Genomic DNA, 22,542 nt, shown 5'->3' with positions numbered 1-22,542 from the left:
GGGCGGGGAGAATGCCGGGTGCCTGGTCACGTGACGAGCGCGAGGCACGCTGGGCGACTCCTCCCCCGGGGAGGGGAATTTAACGCGCGCTCCCGTGGCAACGGGCACGCGTAGGAACGTGGTGGAGCTGAGACAGCTGGAGACCGGGTAAGAGCCGGGGGGACCCGGATCCGGGGCGGGGCGGCCTGGCTCCTCCCTCTGGGTACGGGGTGCGTCCGTGCGCGCCTGGGGGAGAGACCCCGCATCAGCCCCCCCCCCATCCCCGGGCCGGGCACGCGCCTGGGGGAGAGACCCCGCATCAGCCCCCCCCCATCCCCGGGCCGGGCACGCGCCTGGGGGAGAGACCCCGGATCAGCCCCCCCCCATCCCGGGGCCGGGCGCGCGCGCGGGGGAGAGACCCCGGGTCAGCCTCCCCCCCCATCCCGGGGCCGGGCGCGCGCGTGGGGGAGAGACCCCGGGTCAGCCCCCCCCCATCCCCGGGCCGGGCGCGCGCCTGGGGGAGAGACCCCGCATCAGCCCCCCCCCCATCCCGGGGCCGGGCGCGCGCGTGGGGGAGAGACCCCGGATCAGCCTCCCCCCCCCATCCCCGGGCCGGGCGCGCGCCTGGGGGAGAGACCCCGGGTCAGCCCCCCCCCATCCCGGGGCCGGGCGCGCGCGCGCGTGGGGGAGAGACCCCGGGTCAGCCCCCCCCCCCATCCCGGGGCCGGGCGCGCGCCGGGGGGCGAGACCCCGGACCCGCCTCCCCCCCCCCTCCCCGGGCCGGGCGCGCGCCTGGGGGAGAGACCCCGGATCAGCCTCCCCCCCCATCCCGGGGCCGGGCGCGCGCCCGGGGGAGAGACCCCGGATCAGCCCTCCCCCCATCCCGGGGCCGGGCGCGCGCCTGGGGGAGAGACCCCGGATCAGCCCCCCTCCCAACCCCGGGCCGGGCGCGCGCGTGGGGGAGAGACCCCGGATCAGCCTTCCCCCCCCATCCCGGGGCCGGGCGCGCGCCTGGGGGAGAGACCCCGGATCAGCCCCCCCCCCATCCCGGGGCCGGGCGCGCGCCTGGGGGAGAGACCCCGGATCAGCCCTCCCCCCATCCCGGGGCCGGGCGCGCGCGTGGGGGAGAGACCCCGGATCAGCCCCCCCCCCCAGTGCCTGGGCCGGGTGTGTACCTGGGGGAGAGACCCCGGATCATTTCCACACACACACACACCCTTCGGCAGGCTGGGTGCGTGCGTGGGGGAGAGACCCCGGATCTCCCCCCAATCCGCATCCCCGGGTGCGCACGTATGGGAGAGACCCCGGGTCAGCGCCCCGCACCCTCACCCCCCCATCCCCGGGCCGGGTGCGTGGGCAAGAGACCCTGGATCATTTCCCCCCCAATGCCTGGGCCGGGTGTGCGTGTGGGGGAGAGACCCCGGATCAACCCCAATCCCCAGGGCAGGTGCACTTGGGGGAGAAATCGTGGATCCCCCCAATGCTTGGGCTGGGTGCGTGCGTGGGGGGGAGATCTCAGATCAGGCCCCCATCCGTGGGGCAGGATAGGTGGGGAAGATCAGATTCATTGCAGTGGTGGAGCTGAAAGAACAGGGGACAGCCTGGCTAGGACTCAGAGAGTGAGCACCCAGATCCAGATGGAGCCCTGATGCAGGACAGCGGAGAACCAGGGGATGGGGAGATTTAGGGAAAAAGAGAGGGAGACTCAAAACAATTCCCTGTGCTGGATTGAAACCAAATGATGAAAACCTGAAAATTTTAATTCACAATATTTGTTTTGGAAACTGAACCATGGTGTTTCCCAAATGAAATCTGCTCCCAGGCTGCCTGCAGTGGATCAAGTGCTGCCTTCCAAGCAGGTTGGTGAGGAGCCCAGCTTCTGAGTTGACAAGAAGCCAATGCAGGTTTCAAATGCTGCCTGGGATCTGTCCAAACTTATTGGAAACTGAACTGTTCCTACAAAATGGCTTGACTGATAAATCAGCAAATTCTCAAACACCCTGTCCCGAGCTTCCCCCAAAATGTTCGGCTTTTTAATTTTATTTTTGGGAATCTTTCTGACCAGTTATCCCACGGGGATAGCTTCATCGGGGAGTGTGGGCGAACTGTGGCATGGACCCAGCGTCCCTAGGCTGACAGCAGCTGTCTGTTTGGAAGTAGGGGAAAGGGCCTTGTGCACTGGTGGAGAAGGACAATACTTCTAATAATGGGTGTGTGTGTGTTTGGGGGGGTAATATTAGTCCCATTTTACAGATGGGTAAACAGAGGGATCCCATTCAGTGGGAGAGCCGAGATTAGAACCCTGGAGTCCTGGCCTCCCCTTCTTTGCTCTGTACATTACTCTCAACCTTTCCAGAATACTGTCCCCCTTTCAGGAGTCTGATTTGTCTTCCGTACCCTCCAAGTTTTCCCTCACTTAAAAACCACTTGCTTACACAATCAGACAAAAATACAAAAAAGTGTCTCAGCACATTATTACTGAAAAATTGCTTTTACTTTCTCATTTTTACCATATAGTTATAAAATAAATCACTTGGAATATAAATAATTGTACTTACATTTCAGCATATAGAGCAGTATAAAGTAATTATCTGTATGAAATTTTAGTTTGTACTGACTTCGCTAGCGCTTTCTATGGAGCCTGTTGTAAAACGAGGCAGATCTCTAGATGAGTTGATGTACTCGCTGGAAGACCTCTGCGTCCCCCCAGGGCTATAAGTAGCACTGAGCTAGGCTGCTTGGCTTAAGCTGCGCTCAGGAGTGTCTGAGACCTGGGAGAGTGGACCTCTCCCCCAGGGTCAGGGGAATGTAGGCTCCAGCGAGGATGCCTGCTGCACCTCCCATCCCAAAGCTGGGAAGTAGATGTCCATCCCAAGCCTGCCTGGCTGCACCCTGTTTCTGGTTGTTGGTTCTGCTGTGCTTTGGGGAAAGAGAATCTGTCTGAGCAGCTAGGCACGTGCTCCTTCCTGTACTTGCCTGGGGGGTTATTAAGATGAATGACGGATTAGCGTGGACAGGGGCCAAGCAGTCCAGATGCAGTCCTTGGAAGGAAAGCCACGTTATCTCCTCTTTCACCGCCACACAAAGGGCAGCATCAGCCCCTGGTCGGTGCCTCCCCGTGCCTCGGGCTGGGCACTTCTGAAGCCTGGGCGAAGATTTTTGCCTCTCTGAAACTTTTCACCTCCTGACTTCAGGGAGCAGCAAGTCCCAGCCTCAGGGTTTTCTATCTCTAGCCCCCTTTCCCCTTGTAACTCCATTAGCCCTGCTTCCCTGGCAGCCCACAAGGCTGTGAGAGCCATTTACCTCTCTCCTGCTAATGCCCTTGCTCTCCGACTTCTCCTTGCTGTCTTGGCAAACCCAAGCAATCACGTCAATAACCGCAAACGGATACAGGGAACGAACCAAACCTACGATGAAGGCAGAGGCTGGGCAGATGATTGTTTCTCACAGGTTACCAGCCTTTGTCTGGCTTCTCTTGCCAATAAGCTCGTACTGAATCTGAGGATGAGGGCATGGCCTGACATCTTGCTGGTGGAGATACCTTATCTGCAGGCTCCTTTTCCAGGCTTACAATCATAAATGGTCCTTCTCTTGCGCCTTTCATCAAAGGGCCTCAAAGCACAATACAGACCCTAATGAATGAAGCCTCGACCCTTTCCTGGAAGGGAAACTGAGGCACACCCGTGACTTGCCCAAGGAACCACAGCAACTCAGTCACAGAGCTGGGAAGAGAACCCATGAGTTCAGATTCCCGGTGCCTTTGGTCTAACCCAGTGGTTCTCAACCTATTTATCATTGTGGGCCCCATCTTATACTCCCTATATAGCCCTGAGGATGTCACATGGGCCACAGCTGTGTGCTGACTGGGCCGCAGGTGGAGAACCACTGGTCTAACCACTAATGCCCACTTCTGAGCTGTGGATTAGAACAGCGATTGGGGGTGGAGAGGATCAGGCTTCACTTCTCAGTTACTGAAGGCCAGGATTGGAGTTTTTATGCTGCTTTTGGTTGTTTCTGCTCCAGTCGTAATTGTTCGGGGGTGTTGGGTTACTGTGACTGCTCTGTACACACATCCACTCTGTATGCACACAAGAGATTGGAGGCCCGGGTACCTCTTGGCATCAGCAGCCTCCCTGCTCCTTTTTCACAACTCCTGCCAGCTGGACAGGTCCCCAGAGGCTAGGCAAAGCCTTTCAGCCTGAGCCCTTGTGCAAGCAGCAAAGGGAGAGCAAAGTCCGCCTGCCAGTGGCTGCTTTGGGTGACATGGACAGGTGGTGCCACAAGTACAGGGTTTGCGCATTCGCTTCCTCCAAAACAGGTCAGAAGTTAAAGCAGCCTGTCCTGGGACGAGCTGGATTGTAAACTTGGCTTCATGCTCCACCGGGTGGAGTGCAGCTGAGAGGAGACACTTGGCCAGGCCAGGGAGCCACGCTCCGAATGGGGAGTTAAGGGGTCTGGAGTCTGTTCCCAGCTCTGCCACTGACTTGCTGTGTGTCTTTGGGCACGTCCCTTCAACTCCGCATCCCCATCGGTAAAGCCGGGCCCACAGCGCTGATATTGTTATAAGACCAGCAGCAGGCCAGGCTGTTTTCATTCCCAGGCTCAGGTGAGACTTGCCAATCAGTGCATCCCCCTTTTAAGGGGCTGGCTGGTAGCTTGTTCCCCAAGGAGCATTCCCTCTGGCTGCCCGGGCAGAGGATAGGACTTTTCCTAGCTTGCATCCAGGCATCCCCGCATGGTGTATTGGGAAGGGGATGCGGAGTGCCTGGAAAAGGAGGCTGCGTGTAGAGGGGAATGCTGGGATGGGGAGACTCTCATTCGAAAGGAATGCTGGGTGATGGGGAGTGCTCAGCTGAAGGCAGATTCGTGTGATGCCAGACTGGACACTGCACGAGGTAACAGACCGTAGGGAACAAGCTTGGCCCATGTCAGGCGTTGGGACTAGGTGACCGTGCTGGGCTTTTCCATCCGGCTTCTGCCAGAGAACACGGTGGGCTTGATGGCAGAGTTCTGAGGGGAGAGCGGGCTGGGTAGCGATCCAGCCTCTCTCCCCCAAGCTATTGTAAGAAACATTGTGGTTCGGGAGTAAACAGCGAGACCGCAGGGCCCTGCTGTGTGCACACGTTGTGCCAGAGAGGTGGCTGGACGCGGCCCACTCTGGACAGAGCTGCTGGCAAGCCCAGTCGCTGTCCAGAAGGTCAGACTGACATTCACCAGCTGCACGAGGACGCCGCGGTAATACATTGTAAAGCAGTCGAAAGGCCAGAAAGAAACACTCTTAAACCTGCTGATTCTGATGAGGGGCAAAATCACTCCTGGTTTAACTTTAGGCTTTAGCAGAGTTACACCAGGGGTGAAGAAGGCCCACTGACTGGCACCACTGCCCGCTCCCCATCACTGCATGCTCAGTCTGATCTCCACACGCAGCTGCTGAGTAGGGCTGACTAGGGTCCTGCAGGAGCTAGTTTGGAGGCAGGGACTGCCGTCCCCGCCAGAACGCCTTGGGGAGCATTAGCAGGCGCCAAGGTCATTCCGCTGGCCCTGCTGTCCTGGTCAGGGCTCAGTCCCCATCGCTGCTCACTGGGATTGCTGGACTGTTAAAAGCCATTGAGCAGACATGGGTGCACAGTTCAGGGAAGGGAGGGCGTGGAGTGATTTTTAACAGCCCCCGAGTCTCCTTCCAGCCCCACTGAAATCTTCAGGTGTGGTGGACTGTTGACAACAGGGATGCACCATGCATTCCTCCTACATTGTGATTCCCCTTGTCTTCCCGCACCCTCCTCCAGCTCCTGCTTAGAGCAGCCTTCCATAAACTGCCTTCCTAGCCACCCCCTAGGCAGTGACACCCCCCTCCTCCCCTCGCCCCCTCCCAGAGAGCGCATCATGGTCAACGAGCCCCACGGTGCCAGCAATGGGAGCGCCAGTTCCAGGTCGGACAGCAGCGGCAGTGAGGGCTCCAAGGACAGCTCACGATGCTCCACCCCCGTCCTGGATGCTGAGCGCCACGAGCGGCTGCGGGAGAAGATGCGCCGGCGATACGACTCCGGGGACAAGTGGTTCTCCTTAGAGTTCTTCCCCCCGCGGACGGCCAATGGTGCGGTCAACCTGATCTCCAGGTGAGCCCCGCGGGGCGGGGGAAACGGGGAGGAGGCGCGATGGCTGTGATTGGGGGACAGCCTGATAGAGCCGGTTCAGGCCTGTGCTCTGTCTCCCTTCCAGGTGAAGAAGCAGGTAATGGGTCTGTGCTTCCCTGCTGAGAAGGGTGATGGACTCCAGGTAATTCATCTTTGCATCCCCGTAGAGTTAAACACCATTACTAAGGGGGCTGGATCATTTCGTATGCGAACATATTCCTGCTAAAGGTGAATCCACTCTCATGCTTCAGAGTCTGAGCTGATCACTGCGGGGTCAGGCAGGGGAACAGAAAGGAATCTTCCACTTGCTTAGTGTGCAGGGTCCGGTAGGTACATGAGTGGGGTGTGTATGGGTGTCTCTCCAGGAAGCATTGTGTATCAGTTTCTGTCCCTGGCAATGACCAAACTAGATGGACCGGTGGCTCATCTAGTCTTGCGCGGCCCATGGCCTTGGCAACATGAATCCTGCTTGCTTTCCGGTCATCTAGATGCTCTGCTTGAGGCCCTTGTCTTTTCCCGCTCCTGGTGGGAATCTCTCCGTGTGTCCAGGCCAAACCTCTGCAGTGCTGTGTAATGCGAACGCCCTGCCCCTCTTGCCCAGCCCGTGCAGGAAGGGCCTCTCGGGTCACAGGTCACTGTGGCAACGTCCAAAGGGAAAGGTGTGGTTTGAAAACCTCTGGCCTGTGCTAACGGAATAGCAGGGCCCCGGTTTGCACGCCCTGGCCAGGTTCCAGCCTGGGGTAAGCAGGTGCAGCAGCACTGAAGGCAGGGGGGTCTCTGGCATCTGGAGCAGGCCTCCGTTTGGAATCTGGACTTAGATTAGACCTATTAGTTCCCCTCCCTCTCCCAATGGCCCCCAGCAGCACCTGCTTATTCCCTGTAGTCCCCATTATACCCTATTCCCTAGATGCGTATCGTAGCCATGGGCCTGCCACCTTCTCCTTTGGAAGAAGATGCCACAGCCTCCAAGATGTGGCTGGGAGGAAGCTTCTGGTAGATCCAGTCTAGAATTCCCCCTCTTTTAAAACAAAAAAACCCACTTGTCTGAACTGCTAGTTCCACCCCTTTGGCTCTCCCTGAACATGGTCTCGCCTCCGTGGTGTTGATCTGCCAGGTTCTCGTGGCCCTTAGTGGTTCCTTCACCAACCTGGAGCGAATTAGCTCTTGGTCTCTTCTCCTGAGGTGGCTGCTCCAGCCCAGTAACTGTTCTTGCAGCTCTGGTCCAAATTCCCTCCCGTTTGCCACACGCTGTCTGGTAGTGAGGTGCCCGGCACTGAGTGCGATATCCCAGGCGTTTGGGTGACAGCGCCTCCACAGTCTAGCAATAAACTGCTTCTGTTATAATCTGCAGGTTCGACCGCATGGGGATGGGTGGCCCGCTCTTCATTGACGTGACCTGGCACCCAGCAGGGGACCCAGGCTCAGACAAGGAGACCTCCTCCATGATCATCGCCAACACGGCTGTCAACTACTGTGGCCTGGAGACCGTCCTGCACATGACATGTTGCAACCAGACCAAAGAGGAGATCACAGGGCATCTGCAGAAGGCCAAGCATCTGGGGCTGAAGAACATCATGGCGCTGCGAGGAGGTGAGCCCTGGGGATTAATGCCAGAGGTACCTTCACCTCCAGTGAGCGACTCCTCTGTGGGAGGAACTAGAATGAACCAACCTGGCAATCTGGCATCCCTCCCAGTTCTGGGGCCATGTGGTTAAGCATCTGTCTGAATCTGTTCTCCCTGTTGTCCCAGGACAGGGAAGTCCTCCGGGGTTAGGGCTGAGATGAGTTAACCTTAGCCCAGAAGGCGTGGTGTCTCCAGCTCAGGTGGTGGAGGTGAAGGGCCCATGGGTGGAACCAAGTAAGGGTCCAGTGACCTTGGAGACTCCATTTCCCCTTCCTCTCAGTAATGGGTGGCCCACGTAGTGCTGGTTGAGCTTTGCTATACACAGGTCAGACCCATCTCCATTTCTCCTCACACAGACCCCATTGGTGAGGAGTGGGAGGAAGAGGTGGAAGGCTTCAACTATGCCGTTGACTTGGTGAAGCACATTCGCTGCGAGTTCGATGACTATTTTGACATCTGCGTGGCAGGTAAACACATCTTTTTATGGGCCAGCTGTGGCGGGGTTTGCCTCTGATCATGGCGATCGGCAGACTGTGCTGGCAAGACTGAGCGACGGCTTGTGGGTGCTGGACTCGGACCTGAATGGTTCAGACGTTTGATGCCCCAGCGTGACCGAGGCTCTGGAGGAGAGAGTGTGCTGCCTCCTGGCTCAGCTTCTCCTCTTCTCTCTGAAGGTTACCCCAAGGGCCACCCTGAAGCCGAGAGCTACGAAGCCGACCTGAGGCACTTGAAGGAGAAAGTCTCTGCTGGGGCTGACTTCATCATCACACAGCTCTTCTTCAGGTCCGAGACCTTCCTCGCGTTCATGAAGGACTGTCAGGCCATTGGCATCACGTGCCCCATCGTACCTGGCATCTTTCCCATACAGGTGAGATTCCCCAGCCCTTGCCAGGAGGGGTCCATGGTTGGATTTTTGGGCTAAATCCTGCCAGGTCCCAAGCACCCTCAACTAAAGCTCCAAGTCACTGGGAGATGAGGGTGCTGAGTGTGCCCCAGGAGGCAACTGGTAGCTTGTAGGATCTGTCTGTTGTCCCTGCAGAACAAAAATGTAGCAGGACAAAGTAATGGAAGGATGGTGGGAGCCACCTTTCCAAGGGGTCTTCATTAGTCATGTCACTAAACACACCTAGCATGATGCAATTGGTAAACTGGAGCCATTGGCCAAACACAAGCCAATAACCATGTCTCTTCCCTGAAGAGTTTACAGTCTAAAGGCACCAGCCGGGATGCTACGGTACAGAACAGCGACGCAGAGCTTTGCATTCCTCTTTACGTTTCCACCTTGCCTGCGGAGATCTCGAGTGCTTTTCAAACATGAATTAACCCCCTCAATTTCCCGCCCCCTTTGAAGTAGGTAAATACTGCCCCTTTTTTAAAGATTGGGATGGGGGGAGAAATGGAGCACAGAGAGGTTCAAGTGATTTGTCTGAGGTTGCACTAAAACTCCGTGATAAAGATGGGAATAGAACCCAGGAGTCCTGATGCAAAGTCTCCTGTTTTGACTACTATAACTGGAGACTCCCCCTAGCGGAGATCTTTCCTGGTACAGATGTTACTTTGTCAACTGGCTGGGGAGCCGAAATAGGCCTGAAAATTGAGAGGCCTCGTTAGCCTTCCCCTCAGGTATTCCCCTTCCCTGTTCCCCTTGTATCCCATGCCCAGGGTTACCATTCGCTGCGCCAGCTCGTGAAGCTCTCCAAACTCGAGGTGCCGCAGGAGATCAAAGAAGTGATCGAGCCCATCAAGGACAACGACGCAGCCATCCGGAACTACGGGGTGGAGCTGGCGGTGTCCATGTGCCGGGAGCTGCTGGACAGCGGCATGGTGTCCGGCCTGCATTTCTACACCCTCAACAGAGAAGTGGCCACCACTGAGATCCTCAAACGTCTGGGCATTTGGAAAGAGGATCCCAGGTGAGCGGAGAGCTACTCCTGGAATATCTTTGTCCTGTCACAGCTGCACCTTCATTAGATAGGACCTGTAAAGGAAAGAAAAAGAGCTGGCATCTTTCCTTTACTGCTTTCTGCAGAAAGCCATAAACCTTGGCTGGTGGTTCCCCCCCGCCACCCTCTCTTTCTGTTTGTATTAATACATTAGGAATTCAGATTTGGCCTTCCTTGGAGGGCTCTGTGGATGACTGGAGAGCTGGGAGGATTATGACCTCAAAGTACCAAGGGTGTGAGAGCTGCAGCAACTGAGGGGAAGGTGGCTTGTAGTCCGACTCTTTAAACCTATTGGCAGGGTTTGGTTTTGTGGTGTATGTGTGGGTTTGTTGTGGCTTTTGTTTGCGGGTTGTTAGGGTTTTTTTGGACAAACACTTAGCTCAAATGTGTGACAAACCGTCGGGAGAGAAGAACTTTTCATCTTCCCCACCCCTTGAGGTTAAGTGCTGAGTAAGCTCCCACTGGGCTCTCCAGCAGAATTAGGGAAAATGTTCAATAGTTGAGCAGGGGGCTGTTCAGCCAGGGTGGGGAACACAAACATTGGGGTCTCTTTGCTATTTTTAAAGGGAAAAAAAAAAACCTTTCCGGCCTGTCTAGCCACCAGAAAAGGGCAGGAGCCCGTCTGTGTATTTAATCTGTGCAATTCACCTTTAACAAACTGCCCAGCCGCCTGGGAGGATACATGAGAGGGGGATAATGAATGCCTTGGCATGAGCCGCCATCTCCTGAATGGGGGAGAGGTGTCCGCTCTGGAGGGAGGTGCCTCTCTGGATGCAGTGAGGTCTCTCAATCCTGCTTCAGCCCCCGTTGGTCAGCCTCCCCCAGAGCCCTGCCTTGCCCATAAAATGCGTTTACTAGCAGTGCTTTGAATCCCAAAACAGGAAGTCTCCACCCTAATAATCTCCATTTTCCCCATAGACGGCCTCTGCCCTGGGCAGTCAGCGCCCACCCCAAGAGGAGAGTCGAAGACGTCCGGCCTATTTTCTGGGCCTCCAGGCCAAAGAGCTACATTCACCGAACTCAGGAATGGGACGATTTCCCCAATGGCCGCTGGTGAGTCTCTGGCCCAGGCCAAAGGGGACTGGAGCCAGGGCGAGTGGAGCAGGAAGCTGTTTGAGTCATGGGACCATCCGCTCCGACTTCACTTGAAATGGAAGAGTGGCTCTGTACGACAGGCAGAGGCTGCTGGACTCGTTTCAGGACCCTTTCGGAGTCCCGTCACTTAGTCCATCTGGTGATACTTTGCTAGGGGACTCTCTGGTGGTGCCCAGTTGCTTGGAGCTGCCTGAGGGAGCGAGCTGTTGAGTGGGTGACCCCAACGTGGTTGGGGTGCAGATCCCTGGTTGATTGGCGACTCTCTCCCCAGCTTGGGGGGTGGCTTTTTCCCCACCCGCTGGAACAGTCTGTCAAGCAGGTCACATTCCACCCCAGGCAGCACATAAACCCCGTCTCTCTGCTCCACCCCGCAGGGGGAACTCTTCCTCGCCAGCCTTTGGCGAGCTGAAGGACTATTACCTCTTCTACCTGAAGAGCAAGTCGCCTCGGGAGGAGCTCCTGAAGATGTGGGGCGAGGAGCTGATGAGCGAGGAGAGCGTCTTCGAGGTGTTCACCTGTTACATCTCCGGAGAGCCCAACCGGGAGGGGCACAAGGTGAGTGAAGGCCTGGGGCTGAGCACACAGAGGGAGGCTCATTGGAGAGAGTGCAGCCCCCGACGAGGGCTGGCTCAGAGAGAGACAATGGTGCTTATTTCATGCCCTCTCAAAGGCATCAAGCACCCTGTGACGTTTCTCTACACGGGTCAGGGCATTCCTCCACCAAGGTGGGGACTCTCGGCACGGGAGAGCCAGCACCTAGAGCTAGGAACAAGCCTGGACCAAGATGTCATTGTGCTGGGAAAGGGCCAAGACCAGTGATTTTTCAGAATAACGGCACACCTGGTAAGAAGGGACAGCCCCCAGTGGTTCAGCCCTGGGGACCGCACCCTGGAAAGGCACCCCTGGTTTGAAGGGGGTCTCCGAGATGGGCTGTCCTAGACCGTGTAGGGTTTTAAAGAAGCTGCCTGGGGTCTTGATTTGCACCCAGAAGGGAGCCGTCAGCCTGCGCGAGGTAAGAGCACTTGTGGGCTGTGCTCTCAGTAGCTCATCTCACCTATGAGGTGGGCAGCCACGTCCCTATCCACTGGAGTCTTGTTGCTGCCCAGTGCTGTGAGGTTATGGTAGGGGCTAGGGCCTTGGATTTCACCCTCTTTCCTTCCCGCAGGTCACCTGCCTGCCCTGGAACGACGACCCTCTCGCTGCTGAAACCAACCTCTTGAAAGAGCAGCTGGAGAAGGTGAACAGAAGAGGAATCCTGACCATCAACTCCCAGCCAAACATCAATGGCAAACCGTCCACTGACCCCATCGTGGGCTGGGGACCCAGTGGGGGCTATGTCTTCCAGAAGGTACCAAACCATAGATGTGTACGGCTAGAAGGGACCCTTAGCATCTAGTCTGGCCTCTTACACAGGAGATCAAAGAACGTTGTTGGATTTCTGCATCCAGCCCAGTAACAGCTGGTTGAGCTAGAAGTACCTGTGTAGAAAGAGAGCCAGCCTAGATTTTTTTTTTAACCTTCACATGATGACCCCATCTCTAGATATTTCCTTCCAGTAGCTAATTACCCCCACTGTTAAAAATGGGACTTGATTTCTAGTCTGAATTTGTCTAGCTTCAGCTTCCAGCCACTGGCTCTTGTGACGCCTTTGCCTGCTAAGACTGAAGAGCCCTTTATCATCAGGAATCTTCTCCCCCTAGGCACTTCTAGACCGTGATCCAGTCACCTGTCAATCTCCTCTTGGATAGATGGAGCTTCTCACTGAAAGGCAGGCTTTCAGCACCTGGGTAGTCCTACCCCAATGCCTGTATCCCACGGCTGCTGTACCAGCCTCTTCCATTCACCCTCTTTTCCAAAGCTGTTTATTTCAGAGCTGGGGTTTGTTGGGCTAAGGACACGTCTAGCTTCCATTCCCTGAGCTCCTACCCAGACCTTTCGGCTTGTTACTTTCCAAAAACCTGCGTTACAGGAAGTGATAGCATCTGGCTACGTGCCCAATAAGAGAATTTTCTGCTGCTTGCTGTGACTCTGCTGTCTTGTGCAAGAACAGGCAGGAAGATCTGGCAGGAGATTGGGACCAAGAAGATCTGGACTGTACTCCTGGCTCTTCCACCGACTCGCTGTGTTGCCTTGGGCAAGCCAGTTAATCCACGAACCTCTATTTCCCCATCTGTAAAATAGAGACAGTGCCACTTACCGGCCTTTGAAGTGTTTCACCTCTGGGGATGGAGAGTGCTACTTAGCTTCCCAGGATGCATCCCATCCTCTCATGGACCAGGCCCCACTCTAAGCCCTGCCTGCAGGGTATCCAGTAGGTGGTGCTCTTCCCTCCAAGCCACTGCCTCACATGGTGGTGCAAGAGGTACTGTCCTTTGGAGGAAATAGAACAATGAGAAAGTCATGGGATCTTTAATGACCACAACAGCGGGGGTGTTAAACCCAGTGTCCCGGTCAGCTTCCGTGTTGTTGTTCTGCTTCCCTAAACTCTGTCCCTGCAGTTTCACTTGGAGAGGGATGCCTAGCTCATCAGATCTCAAGGTGCTTTACAAAGGCTCATTCCCCACCCTTTTTACAGATGGGGAAACTGAGGTACAGAGAGTGGTAATAGCTTGCCCAAGGTTACCCAGCTGGCTAGTGGCAGAGCCAGGAATCAAACCCAGGTCTCTGGCGTCCCAGACCAGTACTCTGTCCCCTAGCCCATACTGCCCGCCTGCTGTTCTTTAGTGTCAGTTCTGAGCAGTTGCACAGTGTTACCATGCACTGTTCAGCCAGCGCCTGTGCTCCACCCCAGAGCCTGGCTGCATTTCAGTGGTGGCTGGGGAAGCGATCTCTGTATTTCCCTTGCCTGTCTTGTGTAAGAGACAGCACTTTGAGATCCTCCAGTGAATGGTGCTGTAGCAGTGAAAAATATCATGATGATGATGATGATGATGGGGTCCCCCAGAATCAAGGTAAACAGTGGGAGCAGAGCACATGGTGGGGAACAATGCGAGCTAATTCAAAGGGATTTGGATCGTTAAAGCCGCTGGGCCAGCAGATGGCAAATGCAGTTCAGTGGCGAAAGATTCCCCAGGAGCAAGGAAATCAATCATCCACCACAATGGCCAGGAAACGGAGCTAGTGCCCAGTGGGGAGGGAGGCAGTTGCTGAATCCAGCCCAGAGCAGCAGCCAATGGGGAAAAGGAGGAATGAGGCTGTCTTAGGCACACGCAGAGGACACCAGACAAAAGAGGTGCTGCTGTGAATGGTCGGGCCCTCATTAGAGCCCAGCTGGGATAACCCACTGCGGCATCGCTCGCCAGCCCGTGGGGGTGAAATTACCAACGAGGGTGCAGCACAGGACAAAGACATCAAGCCTGAGTCTGTTCGAAACAGCCAGCACCTGCTGCTTTACGGGCACCTGGAACGACAGGTGCAGAGGCTGTGGCTTAGCTACCTGGGCGCATCCCCTATGCAGAGCCCACAGGGAGGCCTGATTTTGGACCCCTTCGCTCTGAAGGACCTAAGCTAGGAGGATGGGTAAGAGGCTGCCTGCAAAGGATTATTAATACATTGGGCTTGTGCCCTGCGTTACCTCTGTGTGCTAGGCACTTTTGGGGCCAGCACCACTTCTGCCCTTCGTTTATTTGGCCATTCCCAGCTCTCCCCCTGGCTTGCCTCAGTTTCCCCATTGATAAAATGGGGATAGTATGGGCCTGTCTCAGGGGGTGGGCTGGATGGATTCGTCTTAGTACCTTTCCCATTTTAGCTGCTGGGGCTTCAGAAAACTGGATGAGTCCTCAACAGCTGGGTTTCCCACAGGTTCCTCCCGTCCCTGCACTGCAATGAGTTTTGGCTTCTGTTTCCTCCCGCCCACGCAGGCATACCTGGAATTCTTCACCTCCAGCGAGAACATCACCGCGCTGCTGAAAGTGCTGAAGACGAAGAAGTACGAGCTCCGTGTGAATTACCACATTGTCAACGTCCGGGTAAGAGCGTGCTTAGACAATGCTTCCCTCCCGCCACGTCACGGCCTAGGCGAGTCTGCCAGCAGGGCAGGAAGATGGGAGTTGGTAATCGGACAGGGTGAAGCAGCACTAGCTATTCCCTGCAGCTCCTTCCTGAGCCGTTGGCTTTTCACCGGTTGATGGTTTAATTTCAGGAAGTAGCGCCCATAAAAGCTCCACTGCACCATGGTCCAGCTCCACTGCACCCACATCCTGCTCAGGACCATCTTTCTCTAGAAATGTCCAATGTCCCGTCCTCCTCTTGGCAGGGTGAAAACATCACCAACGCTCCCGATATGCAGCCCAACGCCGTGACCTGGGGCATCTTCCCAGGCAGAGAGATCATTCAGCCGACGGTTGTGGATCCAGTTAGCTTCATGTACTGGAAGGTAAGAGCCTTGCTCCAGCTGACACTTAACTTATCCCCACCTGGGGGTTAGAGATAGGTGGTGGGGTTTGGTTTGGGGTTTTTTCTCTCTTCTTTATCAAGACTCACTGGACAGTCACAGGGCCACATTAGTGCCTAGAAGGACTCCATGCAATGGGAGCTTTGTCTGAGTGAGGACTGCAAGATTCGCCCCCGCCCCCCAATGTATTTGTTGTCTGTGGGCGATGTGAGTGCCAGTCCCAGTATTGCTGTGCCAGTTCCCACAGCAGTTGAGGCTAAGGCAGCACTGGTGCAAGAATACGCATGCACATGGTTTCTAGAACGCAGGAGGCTGCATTGATTTACTGCCCAGCTCCTCAGCTGTGGAGTGGGGCGGACGCAAAGCCGTACTCCCTCCGGCTTCCCCTCCCAAGACTCACCGCCCTAGACGACGCTGTAGGAGTCGCAGCTAACGTAACGCACGTGCGGGTGGTGACTGTAGCGAGCTCTCTGCCTTTGTCCCGGCAGGATGAGGCCTTCGCTTTGTGGATTGAGCAGTGGGCTAAGCTGTACGAAGAGGAGTCTCCCTCTCGCATGATTATCCAGTACATCCACGACAACTACTACTTGGTCAACCTGGTGGACAACGAGTTCCCGCTGGAGAACTGCCTGTGGCAGGTCATGGAGGACACTTTCGAGCTGTTGAACTGTCCCACGGAGCAGTGAGTCACAGCTGCTCGCTCCGTCCGTCCATCCAGCCGCTCACTGCAGGCAGCACAACTGCCATGGGGCAAGAGGAGCCCGGCTCGCAGGACAGGGAGCCAGACACTCCGCCCAAGGGCCATGACCACTCTGCTCTCGCCTCCTCATTGAGCCACATTCTCTCTCCTGCTCTGCCCAAGGCACACGCTTGTCTCTCCCAGAGCGAGACTCCAGCGGGGCTTCCTAAGGCCCCTGTCTGTTACAAACTAACCAGGTAGCAGTCTGTTCTCATATGCTAATGGCAGCTAGAACCATCTGAACCTCCCCACAGAGCAACAGGCTCCACTCTAAGAAACGATCCAGCTGCTTTTCCAATGTCCTCTTCAGGGTTTGTTTCAGTGTGATCGTAGTGGGGACTCACCCCCTCACGGCAGCAGAGACAGCAGGCTGGGGTATTTGGACACTAAAGGGTCTAAAAGACTTGGTCAAGTTTTTCTCCCAACCTCCCCACTCCCCTTTGTGTTTTGTTTTTTAAAGGAACGGGAATAAGGGAATTCTCCAGGTCAGTTTCAGCTCTAGTTTAGTGATTAGGAATTAATTAATAAATAGCAGACACTCAAGCATGCCTCATTTCTGGATCAATAAGATGGGGGCACAATCTCTCAGCACTGGCTTTGGATTTTAGGTCAGTTCAGCTCTAACCCATCTGAAAGCGGTTTTTAGAGTCGTGCCAACATCCTCACTATGCTCGAGGATGACAGTGAGGTTGCTCTGAGGTGGCAGCACTTACCGTTTAATGGTGGGGCCAGCCAGGCCAGGTGTGAGGCGTTTAGCAGTGGGGCTAGTGTGCTCAGGGACTGGATTTTACAGCCCGTGGCCTCCACTGGTACAGGTGCAGATTAGGGGGGGTGCACACAACCTACAGTGTGGCCGAGCCACAGAGCTGGTTAAGTCGGCTACAGGCTGGCTAACAGAGCTGGGGCTTTCACCCTCCAGCAGTGGATGCTCATGCTTTAAGGTTTTCCTTGGATTACTATAAAGTGTCACAACACGATGCAGGGTCAGCTGTGAGCTTTTCCATTTTCCCCACAGCTCAGGCCAGGATGAACTATTGCTAATCCCCGCCCTACACTGGATTGTGGATCCAGCTATGTTTAATCCCTACACTGGCGAGGTACGTGGGTAAACACGCTGACAGTTAAAACATGGTTCACTTTAGGCACATGATCAGAATATGGTTGGTACAGGCCCAGTGCTGTTGCAAAAGTGTGTAGTGTTGTCTTCTGTGCTGGAAGATCAGGCTCAACCATGGTTGATCTGTCTCTCCAACTAGTCAGGAGGGGGCGAGTCCAGCCAAGTGGAATCATTCCAAGGTGCTGGGTGCACATCTTTGAACACAGCTGCTAGCACAACCGGGGCCTTGCATCCTTGGGGAGGCTTGAGCGCAACAAATAAACAGGCCTCAGGCAGAAGCAGGTCTAGTTAAACTGAGCAGCTGGTGCGGTCAAGGATTCACCCCTCCCCCCCCGCAGGGCCTCGCTGGGCAGGGGGCCAGGTCCATTCTGCACAAGTGCCCGTCACCAGCATTACTACTGGGGGGTGCATGACGCGAAATGAGACGTTTGGCCAAACCTCAGCCCATGCTGCAGCATTGATAGGGCATGTCTTCCATGCCACAGTGCATTGGGGGTGGGGGAGGAGACAGATGCCTTCACCTGAGCATAGCCAGGAGGGGAGCTGTTGGGGAAGAACCCAGCAATGACAGCTCCAGGCCGCATCAGCCAGGGAGGTGTCTCTGAAACAAGCATCTAAAGGAGCAGCAAGAGTCAGTTGCTCGCCTCAGTGATGCGGAACATTGGACAAACCAGTGTTGCAAAGCTTGAGCTGATGACCTACTGCCACCACAGACAAGCTCAGGGCAGCTTCTGGGGGGATTTCAATATCCCTGGCCAGCTGGGGGAATGCTTTTTTTCCATGAGCGCTGGGGAGAAGCACTTCCTGCATCCTTCTGTCCCTTTAATTTTAGCCTTATGGGGAATGGCTGATGCCCTGGAAACACCCTCGATAGATCAATCACTGCAGGCTCTAATGAGGGGCAGGGGGTGGGGGCAGACATGCCCACCTGGCCTCAGCAAAGCTTTTTGATGCTCAGCTGTTCCCAGCAGGTTTCTTCGTCACAGACCCATTCAGCAGAAAAAGGACCCTGCGGGAGGCAGAGGGTCAGAGGTTAGCCACCCACCGAAGGGCTTAATGAGGAGCTGATGGATGGGAACACATGCAGGAGCGGAGGGCTGCACAAGAATCCCCACTGGGACAAGGCAGAGCTAAAAATAGAGCCCCTGTTCAAGCCAGCATAGGCTGCCCCTAGTCAAGTTTGTTACGCTAGGAGGAAGCGGGGGCTGGATGAGTTGGAAGGCTCAAGCCCACACGCAGGGAGCTCCTGGGCAGGAGAAGACTTGATTTCTTCCCCCCCAGATCAGAGAACTGGATCCTGGTGTAGCCTTGGCCAGGGTGGAGCCGTTTGTGGTACAGGGTGAACCCCTGAGTCAAAGGAAAGCATGTGGCAGGCGGACCTTTAATCAGAACTCACAGTCTGCAGCCTACACCAGACAAGCTGCATTCGTCCTGCCTTGCACCACCATAGGCAAGCGCTAGCTCACTCGAGTGAATACACCCCCGCCGCAGGGCAGGGAGGAGACAATGTCCTGTGCTTTGAAACAGCCCCAGGCTGGATACACTCTGTTCCTAGGAGTTCCTGGGCTCTTGCCTGGCAGGCCGATGTGTCACTAGCAGAGCAGGGACTGGCTGTGCCAGAAGCGGGTAGCCCCTATGGCTGCCCGGCAGCGACAGTTCTGAGAAAACACCACTTCCCTGCATTCTTGGTAAGTGTTCAAAGGAGACACCCCCACCGCCTTTCAATACCCAGCCATGTTCTCAGCTGGCCCAAAGAGGTGAGCTCTGGCCAGTCCCTGCAGTAGCTCAGCAGTGTCCTCTGCCCTCCAGATGGGACCCTGTCAGCTGGCGCCACCTTCCAAAGGCCTGAAATGGAAGAGGGGAGAAGTGAGACCCAGGTCACAGCTGGGTGGCCCCCAGCATTCTGCAATGCAGCCCCAGCCGCCCCCACCTTGACGACAGCATAGAGGGGGACTAGAGGTTCCGGGTCATGGTGCTCGACCTGGATGCCCTGGGTGAGGCTGCGTGGCCTAGTGGGCCCTGCCATCTCCACACACTGCGTTAAGTGTGGGCCTCCGACTTCAAACAAGGAGCTCAGGAGGGCTGAGCGTGGCCTGGGCTCATCCAGCAGGATGCGACGGGGATCCCCTTCTTTTATGATAGGGCCAAAGAGCATTTGCCTGGATGTCTCCCTGCCACCCCCAGCCAGGGGCCTGGCTCAGAGACCTGCCCCTCCCTAGCACTCAGGGAGACCGGCTAGAGCCCAGAATCTGTTCCCAAGGCAGAAGGCTCAAGTCCCGCCAGCAGAGCCGGCCAATCTGCTGCACACAGGAGGTCAGTGTTAGACACAGGCTGTTTGCACATGACCCTGACCCTCCTCCACTTTCCCTGCGATACAGCAAGAAGGGGCCAGCAGCGAGATTTCCATGAATCCTGCAGCTTACTCCCCTTCCTGCACCCAGCCGACCACAGGAGTGACCCGGGGGTGGGGGGAGAGAAACTTCCCTGGCCCGGGCAAGTGCCGTGGGCTCTGGGCTGGGTCAGTGGCATCTCCCAACCAGCTTTACTTGCCCTGCTAGTTAGAACAGCATAGAACTGAGTCAGCGTAGTTTGGAAACAGCCTCCTAGTAGCTGAGAGAGCAGGGCCCCAGCCAATGGCACCATCACACGTGGCTCACGCTAATCCACACACCTGCCTAGACAACAGCAACCCCTCCCTACCCCTCAGCCAGGATTGATTAGCAGAGTCTCCGATTACTAAGGCTTCATTAACCCTGTGCAGCATCAGGCCTCAATCTCCTTTCGTTCAAGGCAAGGACCCACAACACTACGGACCACACAGAATGGAAACAGCACCTGCAATGGGACTTGCATGGAAAACCACCATTCCCTTCTGTGCCCTCTCTTCTCCCACCTCTTCCCTGCTGCTCTGCCCGCCTGGCTCTGGCCTTTCTAGACTATAAGCTCTTGGGGCAGGGGCTGTCTCTCACTAGGCGTTTGTGCTGGGCCCGGCACAAACTGGGTTAGGGCCTCTAGGTGCTCCCATAATACAAATAATTTGTAGTCCACAGAATCACAGAACTGGAAGGGACCTCGAGAGGTCATCTAGTCCAATCCCCTGCTAGAAGCCTCAGCTACTAACTGGGAGATCAAGCGGAAGAGCAGTAAGCTCCTACCCTGGCGAGCAGGCTCCGGTCTTCACTCTCCAGGAAACTCTGGGCCACCAGGCTTTGCAGGTAGCGCCTCCTCCAGATCCTCCAGCCCCATTCCAGCCACCTCTGCCCAACCTGCAAGGAGAAAAGGCAGCACACAGAGGTTAGCTCCCTCTGCCCAGCACTGTCTGCCTCCTCGGCTTCCAGCTCCCTACCTCTTCCAGCACCGTTCCGTACAACCCTTCTCTGCTTCACACGATCATTGCCTTTGGCCAACTCTCTGGGTCCTCCCAGGAGGCCCCCCATGATCTGGAAATGCTGCTATGGAGATGGCCTAAAAACCTGACCAGCCTCCCCCCATCGCTCACACCATAGCTGAACGCTAACTAGGCTCCTGCGGAAAACTGCTCGGTCACTTGCTTTGGGCCATGAATCTCCTCGGCCAGCGTTCAGGCTGTTCAGACTGCAAGCTTTCTGGGGCAGGGCCCCTCTTCTTACCCCGTTGGCAAAGCAGCCTGCACACCAGCAGCACTCTAGGAGCAGGCAGCCAGGGGCCAGCTGAAGGAGCATGCCTGCTGCTGGGACCCTCAGACTGGGCTCAGAACAGGTCCCAAATAGTCACTTGTCCAAGGAGGAGGACGACAGAATATGGGTCTGTACTAAAAACAGATGGCTGGGGATTGAATAGAGGAGGAGGTAAAGGGAGGAAGGAAAACACTGCGTAAGGAGGAGTGTGGGTTAGTAGTTTGTCAGGCACACAAGGCAGGACTCCTGGGTTCTCACGCCACCCCTGCCAGGGACTTGCTGTGTGACTTTAGGTGCAAGCCACTTAATCCTCCCTGGGCCTCAGCTTCCCCGTCTGTGACACGGGGATGGGGACTCACCTCCCAGGAGGACGGGGCCTTGAGAGGACAGCCACTGCAGGAGCGTTCCCCTCATTGTGGATGGGCCCAGACGTTCACTCACCAGCGCCCGTACGATCAGTGCTGTCCTGCTAGCGTCCATCCACCGCTGCCACCCGCTCGCCAGAGAGCGCATCCTCCTGCCGGCCCGGAACCGGCGGAGCAGCACGTTGTGTCGCCATCGTCTCAGGTACTTTGTCCTGGAGGCAGAGGAGGAAAAGGAATTTGCTCATCCTAACGGCTGCACTCGCTGCGGCTGATGTTCTCCCTCAGCACAGACACAGCCGGCCTCAGTACTTCCTGGGGAACCCGACGCCGCTCCAGGGCAAGGATCAAGTGACGCCAGCAGTCCTTGCATCTAACCTGCACTCAGCTCCTTACACCTAGCGACTGGAGACTCCCGGCCCATCTGTTGTGTGCTCTCCACTGGCCGTAAAGGATGCAGTGGGAGGAGGGGGACAAGCCGTGACTCACTGCCCCCACCCCCTCATCTCTGCTTATTTGATTAGTGCAGGTAGTGGGGGTCGGTTAACAACCCTGCAGGCCGAAGGCCTCTGTTTATCCACTCGACAGGTACGAGTTTCCCCCATGCTGCCCTGCCAATATGCCCCACCGCTGACCTGTAGGGCCTGGACTGACACCCCCATCTTACTCTGCATCTTCCATATGTTGGTAACAGCTTTCAGTCGCTGCCCACCTGCTCCAGATTCAAACCAGTGACCGTCACCCAGCCCCTTCCCTGCTTCGGAGCCCCCAGAGCCCAATAAATTGTTTACGGAGATTCCTCTGCCCCCAGCAGAAGCAGGGAACCCAGGCACACGCACATACATGAGACCTAAGAAATGCTCCTTCCATTTAAACAACCAGGCCCTATGGTCAGGGCCCCCACTGGAAAGGAAGAGGAACAGGGATTTCAAGGTCTTGCTCGGTTAGATACGTCCATCTTCCCTCCCCGACGCTGACTGATGGAAACACAACCTGAAGGTGACAGCACAGTTACCAGCAATTCCTTCTCCAGATCCCTTGGTGCTGACCCTGTGCTTACCCAAGCCATCTTCTATACTGCTCATCTGGTACCAGCTCGGTGCTGCTCTCCTGGGGCCAGGCGTGTCCAGGTGCCCAGCCCACCGCACCAGGCCTCTCCAGAAGTTGATGGACTGGCAGCCTCTCTGTCCTGCTTTGGTTTCTGTAGATCACCAGCCAGCGACAGAAGGCGCTGGGAAGGAGCCTATGGTAAGTTGCTGTGCTTGGTCCAAGACCCTTTTCTCTGCGTCGTCTCAGCTCTGGAGGAGGAGACACAGCAATCACACAGGGCATGCCACCGGGGCAAGGTAAAGAGCCGGCAGGGGTTGGTCTACCTTTAGCTCCCAAAACAGGAGCACAGCCTCCATTCTATTCAATTAATGAGCAAATCATTTACAGAAGAGCTTGAGTAGATGGCTCCCTTCTAGGCAGACACCCGCATGCCCCAACAATGCCCCACTG

The 22,542-nt window shown here is 56.2% G+C and overlaps 2 protein-coding genes across 6 annotated transcripts in view; one reads left to right on the top strand and one right to left on the bottom strand.

The window, feature by feature from the left end:
* The first annotated feature begins 13 nt into the window (after positions 1 to 13).
* On the top strand, positions 14 to 16,450 carry MTHFR (methylenetetrahydrofolate reductase). 2 transcript variants are annotated; one of them, XM_044996466.1, is made up of 12 exons: positions 14 to 147; positions 5,853 to 6,095; positions 7,465 to 7,703; positions 8,094 to 8,204; positions 8,412 to 8,605; positions 9,400 to 9,650; positions 10,599 to 10,733; positions 11,150 to 11,330; positions 11,941 to 12,123; positions 14,636 to 14,743; positions 15,031 to 15,150; positions 15,657 to 16,450. In XM_044996466.1, the coding sequence occupies exons 2-12, from the start codon at positions 5,863 to 5,865 to the stop codon at positions 15,852 to 15,854; spliced, it is 1,953 nt and encodes a 650-aa protein (XP_044852401.1). In that variant the 5' UTR covers positions 14 to 147; positions 5,853 to 5,862; the 3' UTR covers positions 15,855 to 16,450. The 2 variants fall into 2 exon arrangements, with proteins under 2 accessions (XP_044852401.1, XP_044852402.1); XM_044996467.1 differs by lacking the exon at positions 14 to 147 and adding an exon at positions 6,199 to 6,255 and having other exon boundaries at positions 5,976 to 6,095.
* A 651-nt stretch (positions 16,451 to 17,101) lies between these two features.
* Positions 17,102 to 22,542, bottom strand: part of C21H1orf167 (chromosome 21 C1orf167 homolog) — a 28,362-nt gene continuing 22,921 nt past the window's right edge. The window contains exons 18-21 of one of the 4 annotated variants that reach the window (XM_044996456.1): positions 22,103 to 22,340; positions 21,122 to 21,257; positions 20,180 to 20,290; positions 17,102 to 18,869 (exon numbers count right to left, since the gene is read on the bottom strand). In XM_044996456.1, coding sequence (XP_044852391.1) covers positions 18,810 to 18,869; positions 20,180 to 20,290; positions 21,122 to 21,257; positions 22,103 to 22,340 — 545 coding nt within the window. In that variant the 3' untranslated portion in view covers positions 17,102 to 18,809. Of the gene's footprint in view, positions 18,870 to 20,179; positions 20,291 to 21,121; positions 21,258 to 22,102; positions 22,341 to 22,542 lie in introns of those variants that run through there. The other 3 variants (XM_044996457.1, XM_044996462.1, XM_044996459.1) reach the window with 3 other exon arrangements.

Source organism: Mauremys mutica, chromosome 21 (genome assembly GCF_020497125.1).
Source record: "Mauremys mutica isolate MM-2020 ecotype Southern chromosome 21, ASM2049712v1, whole genome shotgun sequence".
Classification (NCBI taxonomy): Eukaryota; Metazoa; Chordata; order Testudines; family Geoemydidae; genus Mauremys; species Mauremys mutica.
This window is presented reverse-complemented; position numbering and strand designations above follow the sequence as displayed.

Bases quoted from the DNA above. Each gene is read 5' to 3' on its own strand.
- MTHFR (XM_044996466.1), top strand. From the start codon at position 5,863: ATGGTCAACGAGCCCCACGGTGCCAGCAATGGGAGCGCCAGTTCCAGG. The intron at 11,331-11,940 runs GTGAGTGAAGGC...TCCTTCCCGCAG, and splicing joins CCAACCGGGAGGGGCACAAG to GTCACCTGCCTGCCCTGGAA. The intron at 15,151-15,656 runs GTAAGAGCCTTG...TTGTCCCGGCAG, and splicing joins TTAGCTTCATGTACTGGAAG to GATGAGGCCTTCGCTTTGTG.